Below are 22,129 nucleotides of genomic sequence, written 5' to 3'. Positions count from 1 at the left end.
GAAAAAATAGAAACTGGTATTAGTTGAGTAACTCGATAACAATTTGATTTTTAAAATATATAGTTTGTACTGGAATACTGGATGAATTTTAAATAAATTGACTAAAGTTATACAATACCTTGCCAGGGGTAAATTGATGAAGTCTAATTAAGGATACATTTTAGTAAAAACAAAGTTATAATAACTTACGTAAAGAACATGTTATATAATATATTATTCAAATCTATTTCATCTGCATTTATATACACGTATAAATGGTAAGAAATTCTATTTACGATTTTAAACGTAGAAGAAAAATTGATTAATAACTTTAAATTGCATATTTTTAACAGTGCAACTAAAAGAATTAATAGTTTTAAAATATTCTTGAATGTACTACTTGTATTATTGGATTTAAACCATCGTATAGAACTTCCGTTATGGCATTTTGAAAGCTGAAAAAATAGAAACTGGTATTAGTTGAGTAACTCGATAACAATTTGATTTATGAAATATATAGTTTGTGCCGGAATACTGGATGAATTTTAAATAAATTGACTAAAGTTATACAATACCTTGCCAGGGGTAAATCGGTTAACTGCATACAAATTTGTAAAACTTTAGATGATAAACAATTATTAAGCCATGGTTATATGCTTACTTATAAATATTCTATCATTTACTTTTAGTCTCTATGATTTTAACTAAAACTTCAGTTTTATTATTATCGTCAGTAAAAATAGAATAAGAATTGCACGTGTGTTTGTTTCAATTTTAGGCGAATGCTGAGTGTCATCGGTTTTATCTTTATTATATATATATATATACACAGTAGCTTTTTTTCAACGTTTTTCTGGGGGGGTCCACAGTTTATACATAATTAAATAATTTACCTATATAAACTATGAGAACTATATTACCTATTGCCTTTATGGCTTTATCACACATTATAATATTTAACTGTAACTTGGAAACCGTCGTCAGAATACATAGAATACCAATTTCTATACTTATTACTTTACTATACAGCAAGGATATGTATCGGTTTTTTTTCTCTGTAAATACGCCACTGAATAAGATATATATTTATATAAATAGTATTTAAGATTTTATATGTAAAATAAAATTTGATTAATAACCTATAATTCAAACTTTTTAACAGCCGTGTAAAAAGGTTTAATAGTTTGGAATAACACCTAAATTCACTGTTATTATTAACAGACTTAAACCATCGTATTTGTTGTTTATTGTATGTGTGATTAAGTGACATCTCGTCAAAACTTCTTTTGTTGTAGTATAGTTGGCGTTTTAAAAACTGAAAAAATAGAAACTGGTATTAGTTGAGTAACTCGATAACAATTTGATTTATAAAATATATAGTCAAATATTACTATAAACGCTTATAAAAAAAAATTGTGACTAACGATTTTTAATTTTTTTTAGCTACAATAAAAACAACTCATAAGGAACCTTGTATTAAATTTTCAAAACTTTTTTATCGACACTTTAAAAAAAAAATCGAAAAACCTAGCCCGACTGTTTTTGGAATGTGTAATTATGTAATAATATATATATTACATATACATAATATAAAAATACGAAAAATGGTAATTGATTGTCTATTACTCCTCAACCAGTGTAATACGGTGTTCGGTCGCTTGCCCGGTTCTTTTGTGTCTGTAAAACAAAAAACAAATGAATTCGAAAAATTGCAATTGAGTGTCTAGCTATCCATCCTCAACCAGTGTAAATCTATTCCTGTGAAAGTGTGATGTTAGTTCTTAAACACATACATATTATATTATAGTTTAATCGATCACATCATATATTGTACACATGTATTTGAAAATCAAATTAAAGGAATATCAAGTATTTTAAAGGACACTATAGTAAAGTGTAATATTAACAAACAATAAATACATATTATTATATACGTAAAATTAAACTTGGCAATAATACTTTTTAAGTATTGGAGTTTATTCTTTTTAATTGTTTGTAATGGTAAATAATTAAGAATATTGTATATTTTTATGATATATTTGATATTTATTTTGAACATGAGACATAAAAAAAAAACATACAGTACAATGTGTATTATAATTATTATTATAATGTAAGTAATTAATGAAAATATTACATACTTAAAACGCTGTACATGGTGTGTGTTATAACAATTGTTATGGTCATCAGTGTCTGGTTTGGTTACAAATCAGTAACTACAATGCTTATGTTGTATTATAACAATTAAAATTTTTGTTCAATGAAACAATGTCAATCATTACTTGTTATGTTTCTTAAGGACATTGACAAACAATATAAATACAAATTAAATATGTAAATACGACAAATATTCACGTTGAAACGTGCGAGGTACGAACGTAATGAGAATGTTGTTGACCACATCGACCGACGATCCCGGAAAAGAACTTAAAAATAATAGAACACATCAGTGGCGCAACCAGGATTTATTCAAGGGGGGGGGCAGGAAAATTTTTTATTTATTATATATTGTTTTTCTGTCCTCTTCCTGAGTATATACTTAATACATTATAAATACATTTCATTGCTTTCTAAATGCAATTATATTATTATACCAACTCTAATAATAATTATAATCAATACATTTTTATGAAAACTTTTGGGGAACTTTAAAAATATAAAATAAAAATAAATACTATGGCATGATCCAAGGGGGGTCCAGACCCGGGGACCACCCCCCTGGTTGCGTCACTGGAACACATTAAGTTGTAAGTATAAAAAAAGCGGCATCCTCGAAATCACATACGGACTCTGTGGTAATACGGCCCGGTAGTAATTCGCGTTGCATTCTGAATTGGACGACTATAAATTATAATGCATATCCCTGTAATATTCGGGGCGGATGCGCTAATTAATTAGCTTATATAAATGATACAAATTGTACTTACTGGTCTGTAAAAAGTCCAACGAAGTTAAAAAAATATATATATATAATATGTACTAAAAAAAGTACAGAAAAAAGTGCAAATTTTTGTTTACGTAAAGACAAACGTGTTGCATGAACGTCAAAGAAAAATTGCCTGATGCAGGCCCACCGGACCCAGGTCCTCAACGCTTTTCGTTCTCTACTCCGCCACAACATGGCACCAGTATTACCAAATATTAAATACCGCACATAATATAATTTAATTAATATTACAAAGGATATTATTAAATATTAATTGTCAATCGTCACTATTGGGTAGACCGATGGACCAGACTTGCGGTTATTTATAGTACCAATTCCAACCATAAATGCGTAATATTCAATGGAACAACGAATGTCTTACGGACGCCATTCAATTTGAATTGTTCATTCGAAGTGAGTACACGTATTAGTTATTTTAACCTTTTCGCGTGTATTTTTTGTTTGTTTTCAGGTTAACTGTAATATGTCATTTTACTTAATTAATAATTTAATATTAAATGTTATAGATTATGTTCAGTTTCAGAAACTGTACGGTGATGGTCAACACCGACCAAAAATGCCAAAAAAGTATGAATATCAAAAATAATGAATATTTACAATGTTACCTATACACTTTTATTTTTCAGGATGCTATAACTGTAGCACAAAGGGCCATCTGGCCCGTGATTGTACTTATATTTTGTAATTATATAAATTATTATTATTATTGCGCATAAGCAATAAATCTTCCTAAATTATTAATAATAAGATGTGTATTTTTAATAATTGTTATCCAGGCAGAAGTAAGAAGAATCGGCGGCGGCCGATACCGGGCCGAGGTTCGTCGCCCGCGCCGCAGCTCACCAGCATCCGGTCCGTACCGAGGAGTCAGAGCTCGGTTGTGGCCAGTGTTGCCAACAACTATTTTTTGGAACCAACAATCCAATTACAAAAAAAAACTAGAAAAAAACCAAAATCGCAATATTATTAGGTTATTTATTAAATTGTCACTTTTTAAATGTTTAATACGTTTTTAATATTTCAAAATAACATTAAGTTCTGTTGTGTGACTATTATATGGTTAAAGTTATCAAAAAAAACAATTTAAAAAAATGTATTTTGTGTAATATAATTTTTGATAACTGGATAAAAATACTGTTTTACAGCAAAAAAAAAAAAAAAAAATATAATATAATAATAATAAATTATAATAACATAATAAATAAAATAATGCAATTGAACTATAAAATGTATATTGCTTTACAACCTATAACAAATCACTAAAATATTGTTTTATAGTAACAACAAAACATTTTTTAAAAAAATGTATTAATAACATAAAATATAACATAGCAACTAAAGTATAAAATAATAAAATACTGTCTTATATTAACAATGAAAATATATATAATAAGGTAATAATAAATATAGTAATTTAACTATACAATTTTATTTTAATTTATAGGAATGATAATATTGGTATTTATTTATTTATTTTATTATTACTTAAATACTGTGTCGTATTAATGGGTGTAGTAATCAATTAATTAATTAATATATGTATAAGATATCTACTTTAGCTGGGATAAATTTCACGGTTAGGTTAAGTTAAGGCGCCTTTAAAGTTAGGTTCGCTGTAATAAAATTGGGTTCATTTTACCTTTTAACAATTCTCCAATACACTATTTAAAAATATTAATACCTGACATAGTAAACATTTGTATCTTTCCAATATGTATGCAATAAAGACATATCTACAATTTTTAATATTGATATCCTATTAACTATAATAATATTAATAGTTATTATTATAATAACTGAAAATTTAATATTAAACACGTACCTATGTAGGCGTATGTATTTTTTTATAAATTCATATTTTTAAATAGTGTTTACTGTTTAGTGTATAATAATATCATAATATGAAACAATTTTCAACAAATCCAAAATAAAGTTTTGTTTTTAGTCCTAAGCTTGATAAATTGAAAAGGAAAATTGTAAAAGTTAATCGAGTTACGCTTGTTATAGATAAGAAGATAAAACGGGCGCAAATGTGTTGCAGAGTAGTTTCATGACTATACAGGCAGTCAGTGGCGTAGTCAGGGATTACCCAATGATGGGAGGTTAGGTTAGGGGGTAACTTTTTGCAGATCACTAAAATGTATTATTGTCAGTATAAAGTATAAACCATAGATCATAAAAACATGGATAGGATAATAACATCCTCCCTTTTTTTAGGCCAAGTGAGAGGTTTGAAATATGAACCCCTTACCCCCGGGATAAGGTTAACCTAACCTACGCCACTATACACAGGACATAGCAGATATACTATATATATATATATATATATATATGGGGGTGTGTGTTACTGTGTAAGTTCTTACTTGTCATCCAGGTATAAAAATAAAAATTAGATATGTTTGTTTCTACAGTTCATTACTTGGTATATTCAATATTGATACATTTGATCTTATATATCATTTCTTTTTAATTTAAAACTAAATATACTCGAGTATTTACTTAAGTTTTAGTTTTCAACTTTTCAATTAAACTAACTATAATTTAGATTTCTAAGTGGATTTTAATAAAAAAATAACTTTTTACAATTCTTGAAAAAAATGGAGATTTGGAGACATGGAGACAAAGTTTTTAAGTTATTACTTCATGAAATATAATTTTAGATTCTTAGCTGAGCGAGGAATGTAGTGGTTTTACAAAAGTATGCCTGTCTTTATATAATGGATCTAAAATTCAAATAATTTGCTTCAGTCTTTAACATTGAAGCAGTTAGTACCTACTTTGGTGGGTCAACCGTTAAAATTCCCAGTATTTTTTTTTAATAACTAGGTAGGTAATAATACAAACTAACATAATAATGGGATATGTAACAGCACAAAAAAACAAATTGTTTTAGTTCAAAATTAACAACTGTTGAGACTTATAATATTCACTAAGTATTTATATTTGAATTTTTTATACATGTTATGTTATTCATAAAAAAGCGTAAAATTCTCCTTATTTTTAATTTTAACGCAGTGTGGTAAGTAACATTATCTAATTTTTAAATTTTTATAGCAACTTACATAATATTTTTTAATGATTTCATGCTATGTCCCGTGTAAGAATTTATAAAGGGCCATTTAGCTGATATTATAATACATTTTAATATACTTTTTATTGTCTTAAAATTCATTTCTACTTCTTTAACAGCACTATACTTTTCGAAGTTAGAACCTTTACTGAAAACACATTTAAAAATAATTTTATAATTAAATTCCAAATTAATAAATAAGAAATTATCATTTAATATTATTTAAATAGTATTATTAGCACTGACATTATGTGATAGGGCCATATTGGGTCTTAATTACCCGATTTTAAAAGAAAGTAAATAATTTATAAATAAATGTAACTATATGTAAGTGCTATTATAAAATGGTTTAACATAAAATTTACAGTTTAAGAAATATTTACTTAAAACAATAAGTAGTGGTAAATGTCATTAATAAGTGTATTAAACTGCCTTGTATTGAAATATAAATTTGAGAAAGTGTGATTTCAAATTTTAAAAAATGTTCTTCATCATCTGTACATACATTAAGGTTATTTTATTAAAACATGTTATTTTAGTTTGTTTTTTTTATTATTTTTACTTACTGTCTACAAAATCATAAAATAATAAGGTTATTACCATCGCACTCAATAATAAACATATTATTCTGCTCAATTTTTGACACCGTGTTATTAAAGATCTTGGATGACTAAAAATAACAAGAGAACATTATATTTTGCTAGTTTTACCAAATTGAATTAGTTAAATAAAAATAAATAAATAAATATTATACGTGGGTATATTATTATATCCCTACTATAATATAATATTATGTATAAATTTGAAAGTAACTGTCTGTCTGTTCCCGTCTAAACCGCTGAACCAATTTTATTGACATTTGGTATAAAAATAGATTAGACGTCGAAAAAATACATACGCTACCTTTCGTTGTAATAAAGAGGATTGAAAAGGTTAAAATAGGGGATGAAAATCCATAGTCACTCGTTGTACATTTTACAATAGTCATATTATGTACCTAGTGATAATCATACTCATCAGGGTTAGAATTTTATAGCACTAAAAATTGTATAAATCTGTTCTATAATATTATCTAAAACGTCGCTTAATGGCAAGTGTATGCTAAAAATATGCAAAAAAAAAATACAATAGAAATTAATTAATTAATATACTTAACAAAAGTTTGAAATTAGAATCAAATAATATGCAATGATGAATGCTGCTATTGCTATACATCAGTATCATCGGTCTATAATTAAAATATTGTATATTTGTATCTATAATCTATATATAACTTTGAAAATTTAATTAAAAATAATCTAAAAACATGTTTATTAAAGTCTGAATTCATGAAATATTACCAATTTTGATTAAAAAGTGTTATACAATTACCAAAATGCTATAAACTACCAACCTTGATGATAAAATAAATAGTCATTCATTTATATACATGATTCGCATAATCGCATGTTTACTTAAAAAAAAATGTCTTTATTGATTTTCTTAAAACCAGTCAGTATATCTAATCGCCTCAGTACTAAAGTGTTAATTTATTATTACTATAAATTAAAACAAAATTGTTTTTGAGTTATGTATTTTAGGTATTAATTGCATAGTGTTAATTATATGTAAAGCATAAACAAAACTTAGTAACTATTATTTCTTTAAATTATTTATTAAGATAAAAACAAATGCATTTTGTCAATCAAATCTTGAGATATGCGGTGTTGCAGTTTCAGCGACGATATACAGTATAATAATAAAAATAATATAATAATATTATATTATATTATAGATTATACCTATATTTTATAATATAATATTATATTATTATTATTATTTTTTTTTATTAAATTTTATTAACTTCTTATTTCGTGTTAATATGCAATTACTGCAATAGCTTTATCGCGGCAGTCCCCGAGTGCCACTTGACTTTTTTATTTTAACCTTTTCTAAGTAGTTATGGTATTTTAAGAATTGTTTTATTGATTTTACAGAATATATCTATTTGTTCTTATCATTTAATTAGTTGAAACATACAATTTTATTTTAATTATTAACACAGGATTAAAATCAAAGAATAGATTGTATATTGTATAGCTATAAGAAAATCAAATTCCTTATAGTTTATCACTATTACTTTTATTGTTTTTAGGCAGTATGTTTATTCTTGGCATCTTCTACGTTAATTTCATTAGGTAAAGTATGTTTATACAAAGTTCAAAAAAATGTTAGGAATTAATTTAAAAAATTAAAAATATAAAAATTATACTTAGTTGTTTTATTTTATTTTATTATAATATAATAAAGATTATAATAAAGATTACCAAGTGTTAATATTTCTTTTATGTTGTTAAAAAGTTGCTTATGTTATTTTTATATTTATAACTAGATCAGAGTTTTTTTATATTATTTACCAAGTGGTTGGATAGATACTTATTTGTTTTTATTTTCATAGGTAACTACCTAATTTGTTTATATTTATATAATTTGTTTTTGGAAAATTAAGTTTTTGTCATATATATATATATTTGCATTTAATTATTTCATTAATTAACTTGTATTATTTATCACAGTTATGACTTTGAAATTCTAACCAAATATTAGTGAACTTATGAAGTATGTATGGTTAAATTGACTAAAAACACACACACACACACACACACACACACACACACACACACACACACACACACACACACACACACACACACACACACACACACACACACACACACACACAAAGCATTTTTATGTATACAACCAATTATTCATTAATTTGAGTGAGTGATTGACGGAAACGTTTACAATAAAAAACTTAAAGCTTTGATTATTACTGAGATAAAAAAAATATAATGTAAGTTACATTTTATAAGGACTTTTTTGTTAGTAATATTATATTATATTGAATACGTTTTAAATAAATGATTGAGCCATTTTGTATGAATAATTTGAGGTTGGATACGTTTTTGATGTATTGTTTCATTTTTGAACTGTTTTTTGATAATTAGTGTAAATCATGATCCTAGACATGTTTATTATTGTAATTAAATTTTATCATTAAAGGAATTATTATGTGATTTTGTGTACCTTTTTAATACTATAGTTTATCAATTTTACTCCCAGTATTTCTATTTTTTTTTTTAAACAATGAATTTTATTTATTTATTTTTTAGTATATAATAATAATGGGGTATTTTTAGTTGCATTACTAGAAACATGACGTGTGCATGGTCAAAAGTTAATATTCATATCATAGTAGTCTAAAATTTAGGGAAAGTGAAGCGTATTTAATATCTACCCCCAGTTTTGAAATTAGCACTAGTGTTGTTTATGATATTTACTGTTAATCAATATTTCAAATTTTGTATTAATAAATTAATATTTACCTAGGTAATGTCAAATCTAGACCACTCTTTCTCCTACCTATTATAGTTTATTTGTAATTTTTTGTTGTAATTATATATATAATTCGTAGTCTTATATCATTTTATAATCTTGTTATGTAAATAATAACTTTTATATTTAAATCGGGCTTCCGCCTGCCATATATTGATAAATAAATAAATAATTGTACAAAGCTATTATTAAATATTATGTGGTAACATGTATAATTTTGTGGGGGTGAAGTTGCTAAGTTTTTTATGATCATATTATTAAAATAACACTAACTGAAGTGTATATGTGACTGGTTAGGTTATACCTACCTTATTAACACTTTGAAATTGGCTGTTATACACATTTTTTAGGATTTTTAATTTACCTATGAACAAATAATTTAGGTGCTTCTTCTGCAGCATATAAATGACGTTCATTTAAGAAATGTATTTACTAATATGATTTTTAGCTATTGTATTTTCAGTACAGATAGAGGTTGTAATAAGTGGGTACCTCTTACTTATGAGTTATGATATTTACGCAGTATATTATAGGTATTTTAAATAATAAAGTCAAATGTATTGTATTTTGCATGTCAATAATATATTTGACCTTATCGTTATGTATGTTCATAAAAACAAAGGTTTAGCATAAAATACAAATAATATTTTATCATCGTATAAGCACATACAATACGATTATTATTATTTAAATAGCTATATGTGTGACATATTATTTGATTAATCAATCGATGTTTTGTATATTTATTTTTATTAAAAACTATATTATACACTTTGACAAGTTCCCAAGCCGAAAACTTATTTATTGCGAGTATTAATTAGACTCCATATAGTAACCGAATATAGACAAATAGATAACCCGGGGCGCGACGATCACTACTTTACCAATTACCAATAATTACCATAAACTTGCCTATATATGTGAGTTTAATGATAATATATTGTAAGTTTATAACATAGTATATTTGCCTTATGCATATTATATATTATCATTAGTTTCTTCATATTGGATTGTAAATATTATAATATATGTAGGACGTATACCTGTACTTTTTATAGTTAACTACATCAATAAATAGTACAAATATGGTCGAACATAATATTATTTAAGAGCTAATACGAAAGTAAAAAACAACCATCGACGTCCTCGCTTGTTAAACTCTTTTATCTGCATAATATACAAAATAATATATTATTATAAACACACAAACGGAACCGAAAATTTAAATACCTATAACTAATGTACGTTTAAACAACGCACGTCGTCGTCATTCGGTAATTGACTTTTCTTGTTTGAATTATACTAACGGCACGCCGACTTCTGTGCCCGCGTGTCATAATCATAAATATGCCACTGTATCGTGGTTGTTGTCCCTCTGGTCGGTCTAGTTTGTATTAGTTGTTAGTATTATAGTGGATATATAGCTACAATATTCTAATGGTTTATTGGTTTGGGACCCGCGTGAATGCGGTTAATACAAAACTCCGAATAAATTGTTTCCTCAAACCAATCTCTATATACCTTATAGTATAATTAATAAATTATTCCGGCGATGTGGTGTTTGTTTAGTGTGAACTGTCCGGGGAGGGAAAGGTTGGAATTGGAGAGAAAATAAAAAAATACAAATACAAACAAGAATATCAACTTATCTAACCGTTCTTCGAAACTGGACGTGTCTATTACAATTTACAATATTGAGTTATCGGTTTGTCAGCTCCAACCCATCCGTTGAAGTAAGTCCATTTGACTAATTTCCCAATTGAAAATATTTATTACCACTGGGAGACTGCTCTCTAGCATTGAACTTTGACAAAGTATAAATCATTTAATATTACAATACTTAGCTAACCTAATATAGTACCTATACCAACATTAATAAATATACATAGGTAATAATAGTTATTCTATACAATACAATTAATGTTAAAAAAAACCACCGATAATCTAGAGACGACTGCACCGCGGTGTTTATATATGCAAGACGCATACAATATGAAATATATAATAATAAATTATTATTTCATTAAGTATCTACAAATAATAATAATATTTGAGGGGGCCGGGGGGTTAAGCCCTCCTAGCCACCACCTAATTGCGCCTATGTTTACAATGTAGGTACACAACACTGCAATACCGTAAACCTAATAATTATAATATAAAATGATATCATAGATTAAAGTGAATGACATTTATTGACTGGTAAAGAATTACAATGATAGATAAGCCTATTAGAGTAGCTAGCAAAATATGTTTTTTATTGAAAAATAAAAATAAAATATAAAATATTTAGATCTTGAAGTGATTTAATTTACTTTAGTTACTGAATTTCAAAACTTTATATAACTATAATCTATATAACAGAAAACCAAAAAAATCGCTGTAACTACGAGATAACAATCTATTCAGATATTAATTCATAAATAAGTATGTAACATAAATAGTATACTTTCAAATAACATTATATTATAAAAACTATTATAACCTATCATTTAAATAAATTTTATTACTTCATAAATACATACATACCAAGATATAACTGTGACTAAAAATATTAGACTAAGATTATATAGGTAATACAATTTGATAAATTTGTATTTGCTTTAACTCTATAAAATATAATATCTTTATAGTTATTTTTTTTTTTACTGCATTATATGGATTAAATTAATTAAGGTACCTATATTTATGTACCTACCGTGAATAGTAAGTTGTAAATAGTGTACATAATTATGCTATATTATTACACTCAAGGTATTGGTATGACATTCGTATGCAGAATGCAGAATGTAAATGTCATATATTTATTCATAGTTTAAATATTCTAATTTCAGATGAATAAAAACAAATGTTGTTGAATTAAGTTAATATTTTTAATTGTTATGATTATTGGTAATTAATACATTTCAGAATATGATTTATTCATAAAATACTGTTATTTGCCATCGATCAGTGATTCATAAATAAATAATTAATGGATCTTGAAACTTTCACCTACCTATAATAGTAAGTAATTTTTGATAGTACTTAGTTTAATAGTTGGAAAGTTGTGTTAATAGTTCAAAAGGAATGACTCATTTTAATTTCTTTACAAATGTAGAACATAATATTATTAAAATGTATTATAATAATATATTTAAAAAGTTTATTGTATTTGTGTGTTTTTAACAAAATAATTCTACCAAAATATTTCTATTGTATTTGGTGGTTATTAATAACAATAAATTAGGTTCCTTATTGGTTTATTTTTATTTAGAATTAGAGAATTATACAAATTATTACTTTTCTCATGTCATAGACATTTATGAAGTTACAGAATTAATTAATTCTCGATTTGTTAAAATTCATAAAAAAAAAATACACAAGTATGTTTATGTTAATAATATAAATCATGGTACTTGTTTGTTATCGCCCTTCCAACGCGCAACTATTTATTACTGTGGGGACCGGCAAGGTTACAATACATCGTACTATTCGTACTCAAATATTTCTTAAACACGCCGTAACAAATTTTTTAAATAAAAACTAAATTATGATAATATATTGTTTTATGTTTACAATTAATAGTATCACAGTTAATAATTCATTTCATATTTTATATCCCCACAATCCACATAAATAAACATAAAAAATAAAATGCTTCCTTAATGTTACAAAATAACAATTTTTTAACCGTTAGTTCTTGACCATTGTGAGTACAAGTAGCTGTCACTTATCACATATTCTAATTATTTTAACAACAAATTTTAGCTTTACAAAATTGAATACAAGTATTGAATATTATAGTAAATAACTACTAGAACTTATTAAAATTATTTTTTTTTTATATTTCAAAATAAGTTAAAGCGTTTGTAAAATTGTATTTTACTGGTTGCATAAATACGATCGTGATAATTCTATAAGGTTACAATATAAGTTTATGGCGAATAATTATTTAGTAATTACTCATTTTCTATAAATATATAACGTACTATAGCTGAATAAAATACACTAATATACAGAAAAATATCAATAGTATATTTTGTATTTTTAGATTAAAGAATAATATTTAAGTATTTAACTAATATTCTATGACGGACGGTCTCATCTGATAGCGGGGCTATGTATTTTGCAATTTTGCATGAATTGGAAATAATAACCATTAAGGTATAATGTTTTAAATCATACTCTCTGTATAAAAGGATACTGTACATATATTCACTATGCACATTCTAGTTGGTAACTGATTAATTATTGATTATAAATTATAATAGGTACCTAAGTAAATGATTAATCAGAAAAATATCGAAACTATTTAAATCAAAATTAATCACTGAAAATTTAACTGATATCTACGAATTGAGTAGATCAATTACAAAAAGGTTTAAAATATTGTAAGACATCATTATTTATTATTAAAACCAAGATTTGATGATTAATTATTTTCAAAAATGAATTAAAAAAACATCTAAATAAATAAATTATGTTATTTTTATCATTATACTATTATACAACCCATTTAATATATACCTATATACATTTCATTATCTACCTCTGAAGTACAGAGTCCAAATTATTAATATTTATAAGTACAACTCTTAATGCAATGAGTGTTATAAAAAATATACTACCATAGAGACTATTAGATAAAAAAAGTTCAGTCATTCTTTTAAAACAAAACGATGAAACATTATCGGTTTAATAGGTATTATGCACCGAAAATCCACTATTTCGATCTATACTTGATTGACTTTTATCAATCGTGTGTGTACGTTTGTTTTTGTTATATATTTTTAATATTATAATAATTTCGAAAAACAAAAACCTTATTAATCGAATCGAAAATATTAAATTAGTGTAGGCGGTGCAAGTGGATTTGAAAATAGGCTTATAAATAAATGTCGTTAGTGTCATAAGGATGTTTTTTTAGGCACAAAGGCTGGTATGACGGACATTCAAGCAGAAATCAACACTCAGCGGTCAGTGTACCAAATGGACAGGCTGCCCATAAATGGCACGAATAACACGAGCGTTGCTGTACGAATGTCGGGCTCAAAAAAACTGCACAAGAAAAAACTGAAGTGCTCCGACTACGTGCGGAAGACCATACCGTCCATCGACTGGCTGTTCCTCAACTACCGGTGGTCCGAGGACTTGATGGAAGACACGATGGCCGGTGTGGCAGTGGCCGTTTTGAACATACCACAGGGATTGGGCTATTCGATCCTCGGCAACGTCGAACCCACCGTCGGGCTGTACATGGCCGTGTTCCCCGTGCTGGTGTACGCTCTGTTTGGCACGTCCCGTCACATGACGATGGGAGTGCTGTCCGTTGTATGCCTGATGACCGGTAAAGTGGTGACTACGTACACGACCGAAGGCGCCAAGAACGACCCCACACTCGGTGGTTACACGGCCATCCAAGTGGCGACCGCCGTCACTTTGGTGGCTGGGCTCGTTCAGCTGCTCATGTACGTCTTCCGACTCGGGTTGTTGAGCACCGTGCTGTCGGGGACACTAATCAGTGGCTTCTCCGCGTCCGTAGCCGTCGTAATTCTCACTTCTCAGCTGAAGGAGTTGCTGGGCGTGAACGTGGCTCGACGGTACGGCATGATGCAGGTGCCGTACACGTTCTACGACTTCTTCGACCGTTTCCACACCATTAACTGGGCGACCACCACGGTGTCCGTAATCACTGTCACTATCCTGTTGGTGTACGGCAAGTACCTGAAGGAGAGGATCAACAGCAGGTTGTGCATGCCACTGCCGATCGAACTGATCGTCACGGTCTTCGCTACCGTTCTGTTCCAAGTGACCACGATCGCTCAGGACTATAACATGGATCAGGTAAGTATCGCTTAGCTTCTGCCATTCGCGTGATGGCTGTTTAATAATCGTTGACAAGTGGCCAATATTTCTATGTTAATATTTTTCTGTTTTTTTAAAACTAGTCAATGACGACCGACGACTTATATTTGACAAATCTTGATTGGTTTTTATCATTGAATAAGCTTTTTTTTTTAAATTTTTTTAATTACATTTTCACTCAATCAGACATATGTATGGTTAGACAAATTAAACCTATAATTAAATACATAGATGCATACAAATTCCTCATAATTTACTTCTAAGGATTTGTTATCGCCTTACCGGAAACGCTTAAATATCGTTTTGATACGATAATCATAATTATATTACAGATGGGCGAAATCAAACCAGGCCTGCCGCCGTTCGAAGTGCCACCCGTCCAACTGTTCTCGGCCGTGTTCGTGGACGCTTGTGTCATCGCGGTGGTCTCGTACTCGCTCACCATGTCGCTGGCATTGCTCGTTTCGGAGAAACTCAAGTACCCGTTGGACGCCAACCAAGAGATGCTGGCCCAGGGCCTGTGCAACGTGGTCAGTTCGTTCTTCTCGTGCCTGCCCTGCGGAGCGTCACCGTCGCGCAGCGCCGCACAAAAGACGATCGGCGGCAAGACCCAGATGTCCAGCATCGTGTCCGCGGCCATCATAGTGGTCGTACTGCTTTGGATCGGCGTCGTTTTCGAACCGCTTCCTAGGTGCGTGCTGTCCAGCATCATAGCGGTGACACTCGAAAGTATCCTACTCAAGGCGTTGGACTTTCCGGAAATATGGCGCAAGTCCAAGACTGACGGAATCGTGTGGATGGTCACGTACATGACTGTCGTACTGTTGGACGCCGTTTTCGGGATGGTGGTCGGCGTGGCCATGTCACTGTTGTTCGTGTTCGTCAAAGGCGTGCTGACCGACGTGTACGTGCTCGGTCGGTTGCCGAACACCGACCTATACGTGCGGCTAGACCTGTACACCGTCGCCGTCGAAATACCCTACGTCAAGATCGTCCGGTACGCCGGAAGTGTGAACGTGATAAACAGGTATACGTTCAAGAGGAAACTGATTGAGGCGACAAGGGACGAAGACGGATCCATGACCGACAGACCTCGGAGCGTAGTCCTCGACATGGCAGCCCTCCAGTACGTCGACGAGGCCGGCGTGAAAGTTCTATCCGAATCGATCGAATCGCTCATGTCCGACGGGTATGACGTGTATCTGGCCGCCGTGCCGGACAGCTCGTTGGAGTACATCCGTTGTAATAACGACGTGAAATCGGTGCGATTCTTCCCGACCGTGCACGACGCAGTCGTCTATCACCAGTGCAGAATCGAAAACATCCAAAATTCGATACATATATGACCTCCACACTGTTATAGTAACCCTAAATCAATTATAAATTTGATGTAAATATTGTTATTTTTAATAAAAAATCTTCGTTTGATTTCTGTACGTAAAGAACGGCGTCCTACTGAAGGATACAATCGCCGTCAACTTAACTTAACTTAACTCAACTTAACATCGATAAAAACTCGAATATTTTTGTTAAATTTATACTGAAATAACTAATCGTGCTAGCTATTCGGTTTCTTTATAATTATCTTGTATTTATAATAAGTAATTACGTAAATATGGATGCGTAACTTTTAATTTTATCCATCTCTTTCTTGTATTTACTTGTCGTAGACCGTATAATACTGTAGTAAGTACTATCTTCGTTCCGCGTGTGTGGTGTATTGTTATGTCAAAACATTTTTTTCGTAAATAATATAAGTAAATTGTGTAAAATTTTTTCAAAGTCTAAATGCATTACTTACGCCTACCGATATAGTTGTTTTTATTATTTTTTAATTAATTCTTTTTAAGAAACGACCTATAATATTATTATTTTTAAAAATCAACACTTTATTAAGTATAGATTATGTTACATACTTTATGTATAATTACAATAAATAGTGTAAGTATTATAGACTACTTATATTTATATAGTGTTATTTTAATCTATACTTCCTACTAGAATATGTAATTAAATTACAATTAATTTAAGTGTTTTTTTTTAATACTTTTGTATTTCAAAAAATGTGAAAATTATTTATTTAAAAAAAAATAGGTTGACCTAAATTATTAACCATCTACGATTAATTTTTGATGAATTTGTAATAGTGTTATTTAGTTACTTATTCTTTTATTAGTGGAGAAAGTCAACCACTATATTTAGGATATAATTTATTATTAATTATTATGCTTTGGGTAACTACTATTTACTATTTTAGTATGTAAAATCAACTCGGCACGCGATTGGAACTCTTGGTTACTGTAAAATAAGAGACATCGCATGTGATATTAATACATTTCGTATCAAAAGTTAAATATTTGTATAGTATAAACATTAAACATTGTCATTTTACTATTTTAATTTTAATATTTCCATCAAATAATTAATTTCACGACTTTTAGGCTTTTAGACTTACATATTTTTAAAACATTAGTTAATTCTGCCTTTTAAGTTTTATTATCTTTAAATTGAAAATTACTTACTTAATAAATACATTATTAAGCTTTGATGATATTTACAGAAATTATTTTAATATTTTTAGATTACATCACTTTGTTTTGAAATAAATGAACAGACCAAATTAATATTATTTTTTACGAAAGAACAATATTTCATATAGTTATACTGTATTCAGAAGTTAAATATGATCTAAACATAAACGAATGAAAATTAATTTTTTGTAGCTGTTATAATATATTATGGTACAGCGATATAGACTTGATAACTGTATGCCATCGTATTTTGCGTACTAATTAAAGTACCAATATTAATAGTAAAACTTCCTAACGTATACGACGTAGGCAAAGTTTATATTATTAGTCATTATAGGATTTTTTGGTTCAATAATCTTTTCACATTAAGTTATAACTTTTAAGTAGTATAATATCGTGGTTAAATATGTTTATACATGTTTAAGAATATATTTATTATTAACAGTATAAATTGTTATAGTTGAAAGTAGTGAGCATTTTTTTTTTTTTTATTTATTAATTACTTATTATTGAATAATTATACTTAGATCATATTGGTTATATTAAATATAAAATACAAAATTAAAAAATTATAAAATACGTTTTATACTTAGATTTAAACATTTTAAATAAATAAAATATTACAATACAATTTCCTCTGAATATACAACTTTTATAGGAGTTGGTACCTAAAACATTTTTATACAAATACTACTTGTAGGTACTTACAATAATTTAATGATTGAAATGAATAAATGAATGAATTTATACTCATGTATAATAATATTTACATAGCTCACGATATGTTGAATAATTTTTAAACTATTTTAAGTTTCTTAAATAATTCTAAGTAAATAAAATAATTCTTACAGTATATTATAAGCAATATGAATAGTGACTGTAGAATATTCTAACTTTTCTTATTCAGTTATAAACTTTAACTAATAATATTATTTATATAATTTATGTTTGCTTTAATATAAACTTTATAAAAACTTGGACACTATGATTAACGATATAACGTTCTTACATTTTTGTTTTTCATAATAATTAAGTACCTACATAATATTAAAATAAACATTAATCTGTTTACAAACATGTATAATAAATTTATTATAGAAGTTACATCAATATAAAATCTAATACACCCCTAATAAAGATAGTACTGTCTAATATTTTTATTTTATATTATAATAGTAAATTTATTTGAAATATACAAGTATATAGCTATATAGGTTTCCCTGTACATGTTATAGAATATTTTTTTGTTTTATTTAGTGAATCTATCAAACAATATCCCATATCGGTAATACGAGTACATGTATATGTCAATGAATTTCAGATCAAAAATAAAGTTAGTCACTTTAAATTTTTAAAAGTTTTTAAAAATTCATAAAAAAAAAAGTAAAAAAAGCTGGTAAATGGGTAACGCTTTGCTGTACATTAGCTGTCGCGTGGATCACTATTATATATTATAGGAGTGTTAAATTTGAATCAAATGATAGGTATCATTGTATATGAAAAACGATTCTGAACGAAGATGATTTGTCAGCCTAGGATATAATTTTCAGTGGTTGGTGAAAAAGGTGGTGGATTATGTTTTAATGGGTCTGAATACACCAAAATTTAAGTTCTTTTATAATTATTGTAAACTAAACTTATGAAAAATCTTGTATTAAATTTTCAACTTTTAGCTACTTATGCAAACTTTTTTATAAATTATACCTACAAAATAATTTGCAAATATTCATGATTTTGACAAATTTTCGTCAATGTTTGAACTTCAAAGTTTAAATGCTAATAAAAAAAATTGTAACTTACGATTTTTATTTTTTTTTTAGCTACAATAAGAACAACTCATAAAGAACCTTGTATTAAATTTTTTAATTTTTTTCGTCATTCAACATTTTTTTATCGACACTTCAAATAAAAATTCTCATAAATATCGAAAATTTCAATGGTCTATAAATAACTCAAAAAAAAAAAAAAAAATCAAAATTTTTTGAAAATTTAAATGTATATAAATAACACTAACATAAACATTTGGTGAAAATTTCAAGTACGTATAGTTATTATTTTTTGAGTTACCGTATAATAAAGTTATTGATTTTGTCAAAAACTGGTTTTGCGTAAAAATTCTTGTTTTTCTGTTACTTTTTAGGGTTTTTCCTGATGCTTTTAAAAACTATTGGAACTATTGGAAAATTTTCTACTGTTGACCTCCCAAAGTACCAACTAGATTCAGAAATGGGGCTGAGTTTAAAAATCGAAGCACTTTTACTGCTCCAAAACGTTACATGACAGACACAAAAAAAAACACACACACACATATCATTTTAAAATCAATATATTCATCACTCCGTTCAGAATCTAAAAGTAGACATTTTTACTTTTTCTTTAAGACAAATAGACCTCCATTTATATCTCATCGTAGGTTTGGAAATTACAATAGAACGTCTGTCATAAGATCCAAATGCAAATCGTTTATCCCAGTAAATTTTAAAAGAATAATTTTCAAAATGTATATTTATTGGTGTATGATGAATGATGATGATATAGTATTATTGTTTAAATACCACTCAAAATCGTTTAAAATTTTGATTTTTAGATAATTTTACAAAAAAATTTTTTGAATAAAACGTGTTATGCTTTTAGGTAGCTAATGAAATCCTAGAACTTCAGTTGAAATAAATAATACTTCAGTGTCGAATTGAATCCGTAATATTGCGACAACAGCTTACGATCTATCGCGGTTTGCTGGAATAAACATTGTGCGGCACGGATGGCACGAGGACTTATACGGCGAGCAATATTTTCATAGTTTCGCCGTTTATATCATATCACCGGCGAGACCGGCAACGACAGCGCTTCTATTGCGTTGCCGTGTCGTATAAATAATATTATATCGTCGTAATAAAATATGGAAACTTGCGGATGGCGGTGCGTGCGTTTATTTTCTGTGCGTGTGAAATACACACGGGGCAGCCATCGTCAAGCGACGGGTGTGTACGCGATATGATGGCATTTCAAAAAGCAAAACGGTTTACGCGGTAGATATTATATGCGAAGGAGCTGGCCGGGGAGAAGAAGAAAACGGAAAAAACCGCCGTAAGGACGCGGCGGATCTCGAGACGGGCAGACCTACACACGCGCGTGTCGTGTAAATTATTGGCGCACTGTCCACGACGTTTGTATCGTACCTACGAGAATAATATTCACTGCGTGTGCCACCCCGGTGAGCGGCGAACGAGAACGAAACGTCGGCTCGGACGAAGGATATCGTAAGAGACGTTTGTGCGGTGAAAAGGAAAAAAAAAACTCGAACATCATATTATCTCGATCTATCGTTATTATTATTATTATATGTATTATATGCGTGTATATCATGATTTTATTGTACGGTCTCGTGCAATTAACGCCGAGTCGACCCGTTATAGCCACCGCGATTAAAATTGCGCGCGTTGGACGAGGCCCAACCGACGTGAATGATTATGTAATAATGTATACACTGACCGGGAACCAGCTGGATACGCACTGTGCGTGGGCGTAAAACAGTGACTCGTGTGCCCGGAGACTTGATGTGTGCGCTTGTCGTTTTACAATCGCTGTTTCCCCCGGATCGAACGGTGTAATTCGGTTTCCGCAAAACGTCTGCAGCGCAGTGGTTATATATAATATATTATATAGTGTCCTTTAGCAGAAAACACTTTCCGAGACTTTAAATGTCTAAAATCGCCTCCCGAAAGCGATGATCAGTGTTTAAGCGTTCTATACTGAGCTGGTATCGCCTAACGATTTGGCAACACGACAAAAAAGTTTTTCGTGTTGTGCGTTTTTATTTACGCGTCTATTGTTAAAACACACATCATAAAGTATGACCTCCGAAACGCAAAACGACCGATAAAAAGTCTTTTTAGGAGATTTCCTCAGCCGTAGCGAAACTTATCAGTCAGAACAAGATAATAAACAACAATAGTTTTCTAGCCTTCCGTCGAGTATAAGACAAACATATTGTGTTCTCGTATATTATGTTTTATGTTTATTATATACTTGCTGCAGTATATCAAGTATTAATGTATTATACACTTATACTTAAAAGAACTTTTGTACTCATATATTGTATCATAAATTATTTTATCCGACTTCTCTACTCGATCTTCAATTTAACAAAATGGTTTTCGTTGATTCGTTTTCGGTCCTTTAACAACATTTTGTTGGAAGGTTTTTAATTTCATCGTTGAATTTCTAACATTGCTCTACATTAATTTTAAAAACAAATAATTTAAACAACATTTGTTTATTTACAAATGATGACTTGATTTAAACTTTTTACTTGATTTGTTTTGGTTTAGGACGACGAATAAAAAATTGAACTTTTATTTTTATAATTTTATGTTTTTA

General features: G+C 28.8%; 1 protein-coding gene across 6 annotated transcripts in view; it reads left to right on the top strand.

The window, feature by feature from the left end:
• LOC114118976 (prestin-like) overlaps nucleotides 1–17,028 on the top strand; it is a 40,312-nt gene extending 23,284 nt beyond the window's left edge. The window contains exons 1-5 of one of the 6 annotated variants that reach the window (XM_050200356.1): nucleotides 8,487–8,594; nucleotides 10,944–11,107; nucleotides 12,282–12,377; nucleotides 14,281–15,197; nucleotides 15,551–17,028. In XM_050200356.1, the coding sequence (XP_050056313.1) occupies nucleotides 14,295–15,197; nucleotides 15,551–16,564 (1,917 nt within the window). In that variant the 5' untranslated portion in view covers nucleotides 8,487–8,594; nucleotides 10,944–11,107; nucleotides 12,282–12,377; nucleotides 14,281–14,294 and the 3' untranslated portion in view covers nucleotides 16,565–17,028. Of the gene's footprint in view, nucleotides 1–8,485; nucleotides 8,595–10,943; nucleotides 11,108–12,281; nucleotides 12,378–14,280; nucleotides 15,198–15,550 lie in introns of those variants that run through there. The other 5 variants (XM_050200357.1, XM_050200360.1, XM_050200358.1 and 2 more) reach the window with 5 other exon arrangements.
• The last annotated feature ends 5,101 nt before the right edge of the window (nucleotides 17,029–22,129 follow it).

Source organism: Aphis gossypii, chromosome 2 (genome assembly GCF_020184175.1).
Source record: "Aphis gossypii isolate Hap1 chromosome 2, ASM2018417v2, whole genome shotgun sequence".
NCBI classification, from domain to species: domain Eukaryota; kingdom Metazoa; phylum Arthropoda; class Insecta; order Hemiptera; family Aphididae; genus Aphis; species Aphis gossypii.
Note: the sequence above shows the minus strand (reverse complement) of the source record. Positions and strands in the feature narration are given on the sequence as shown.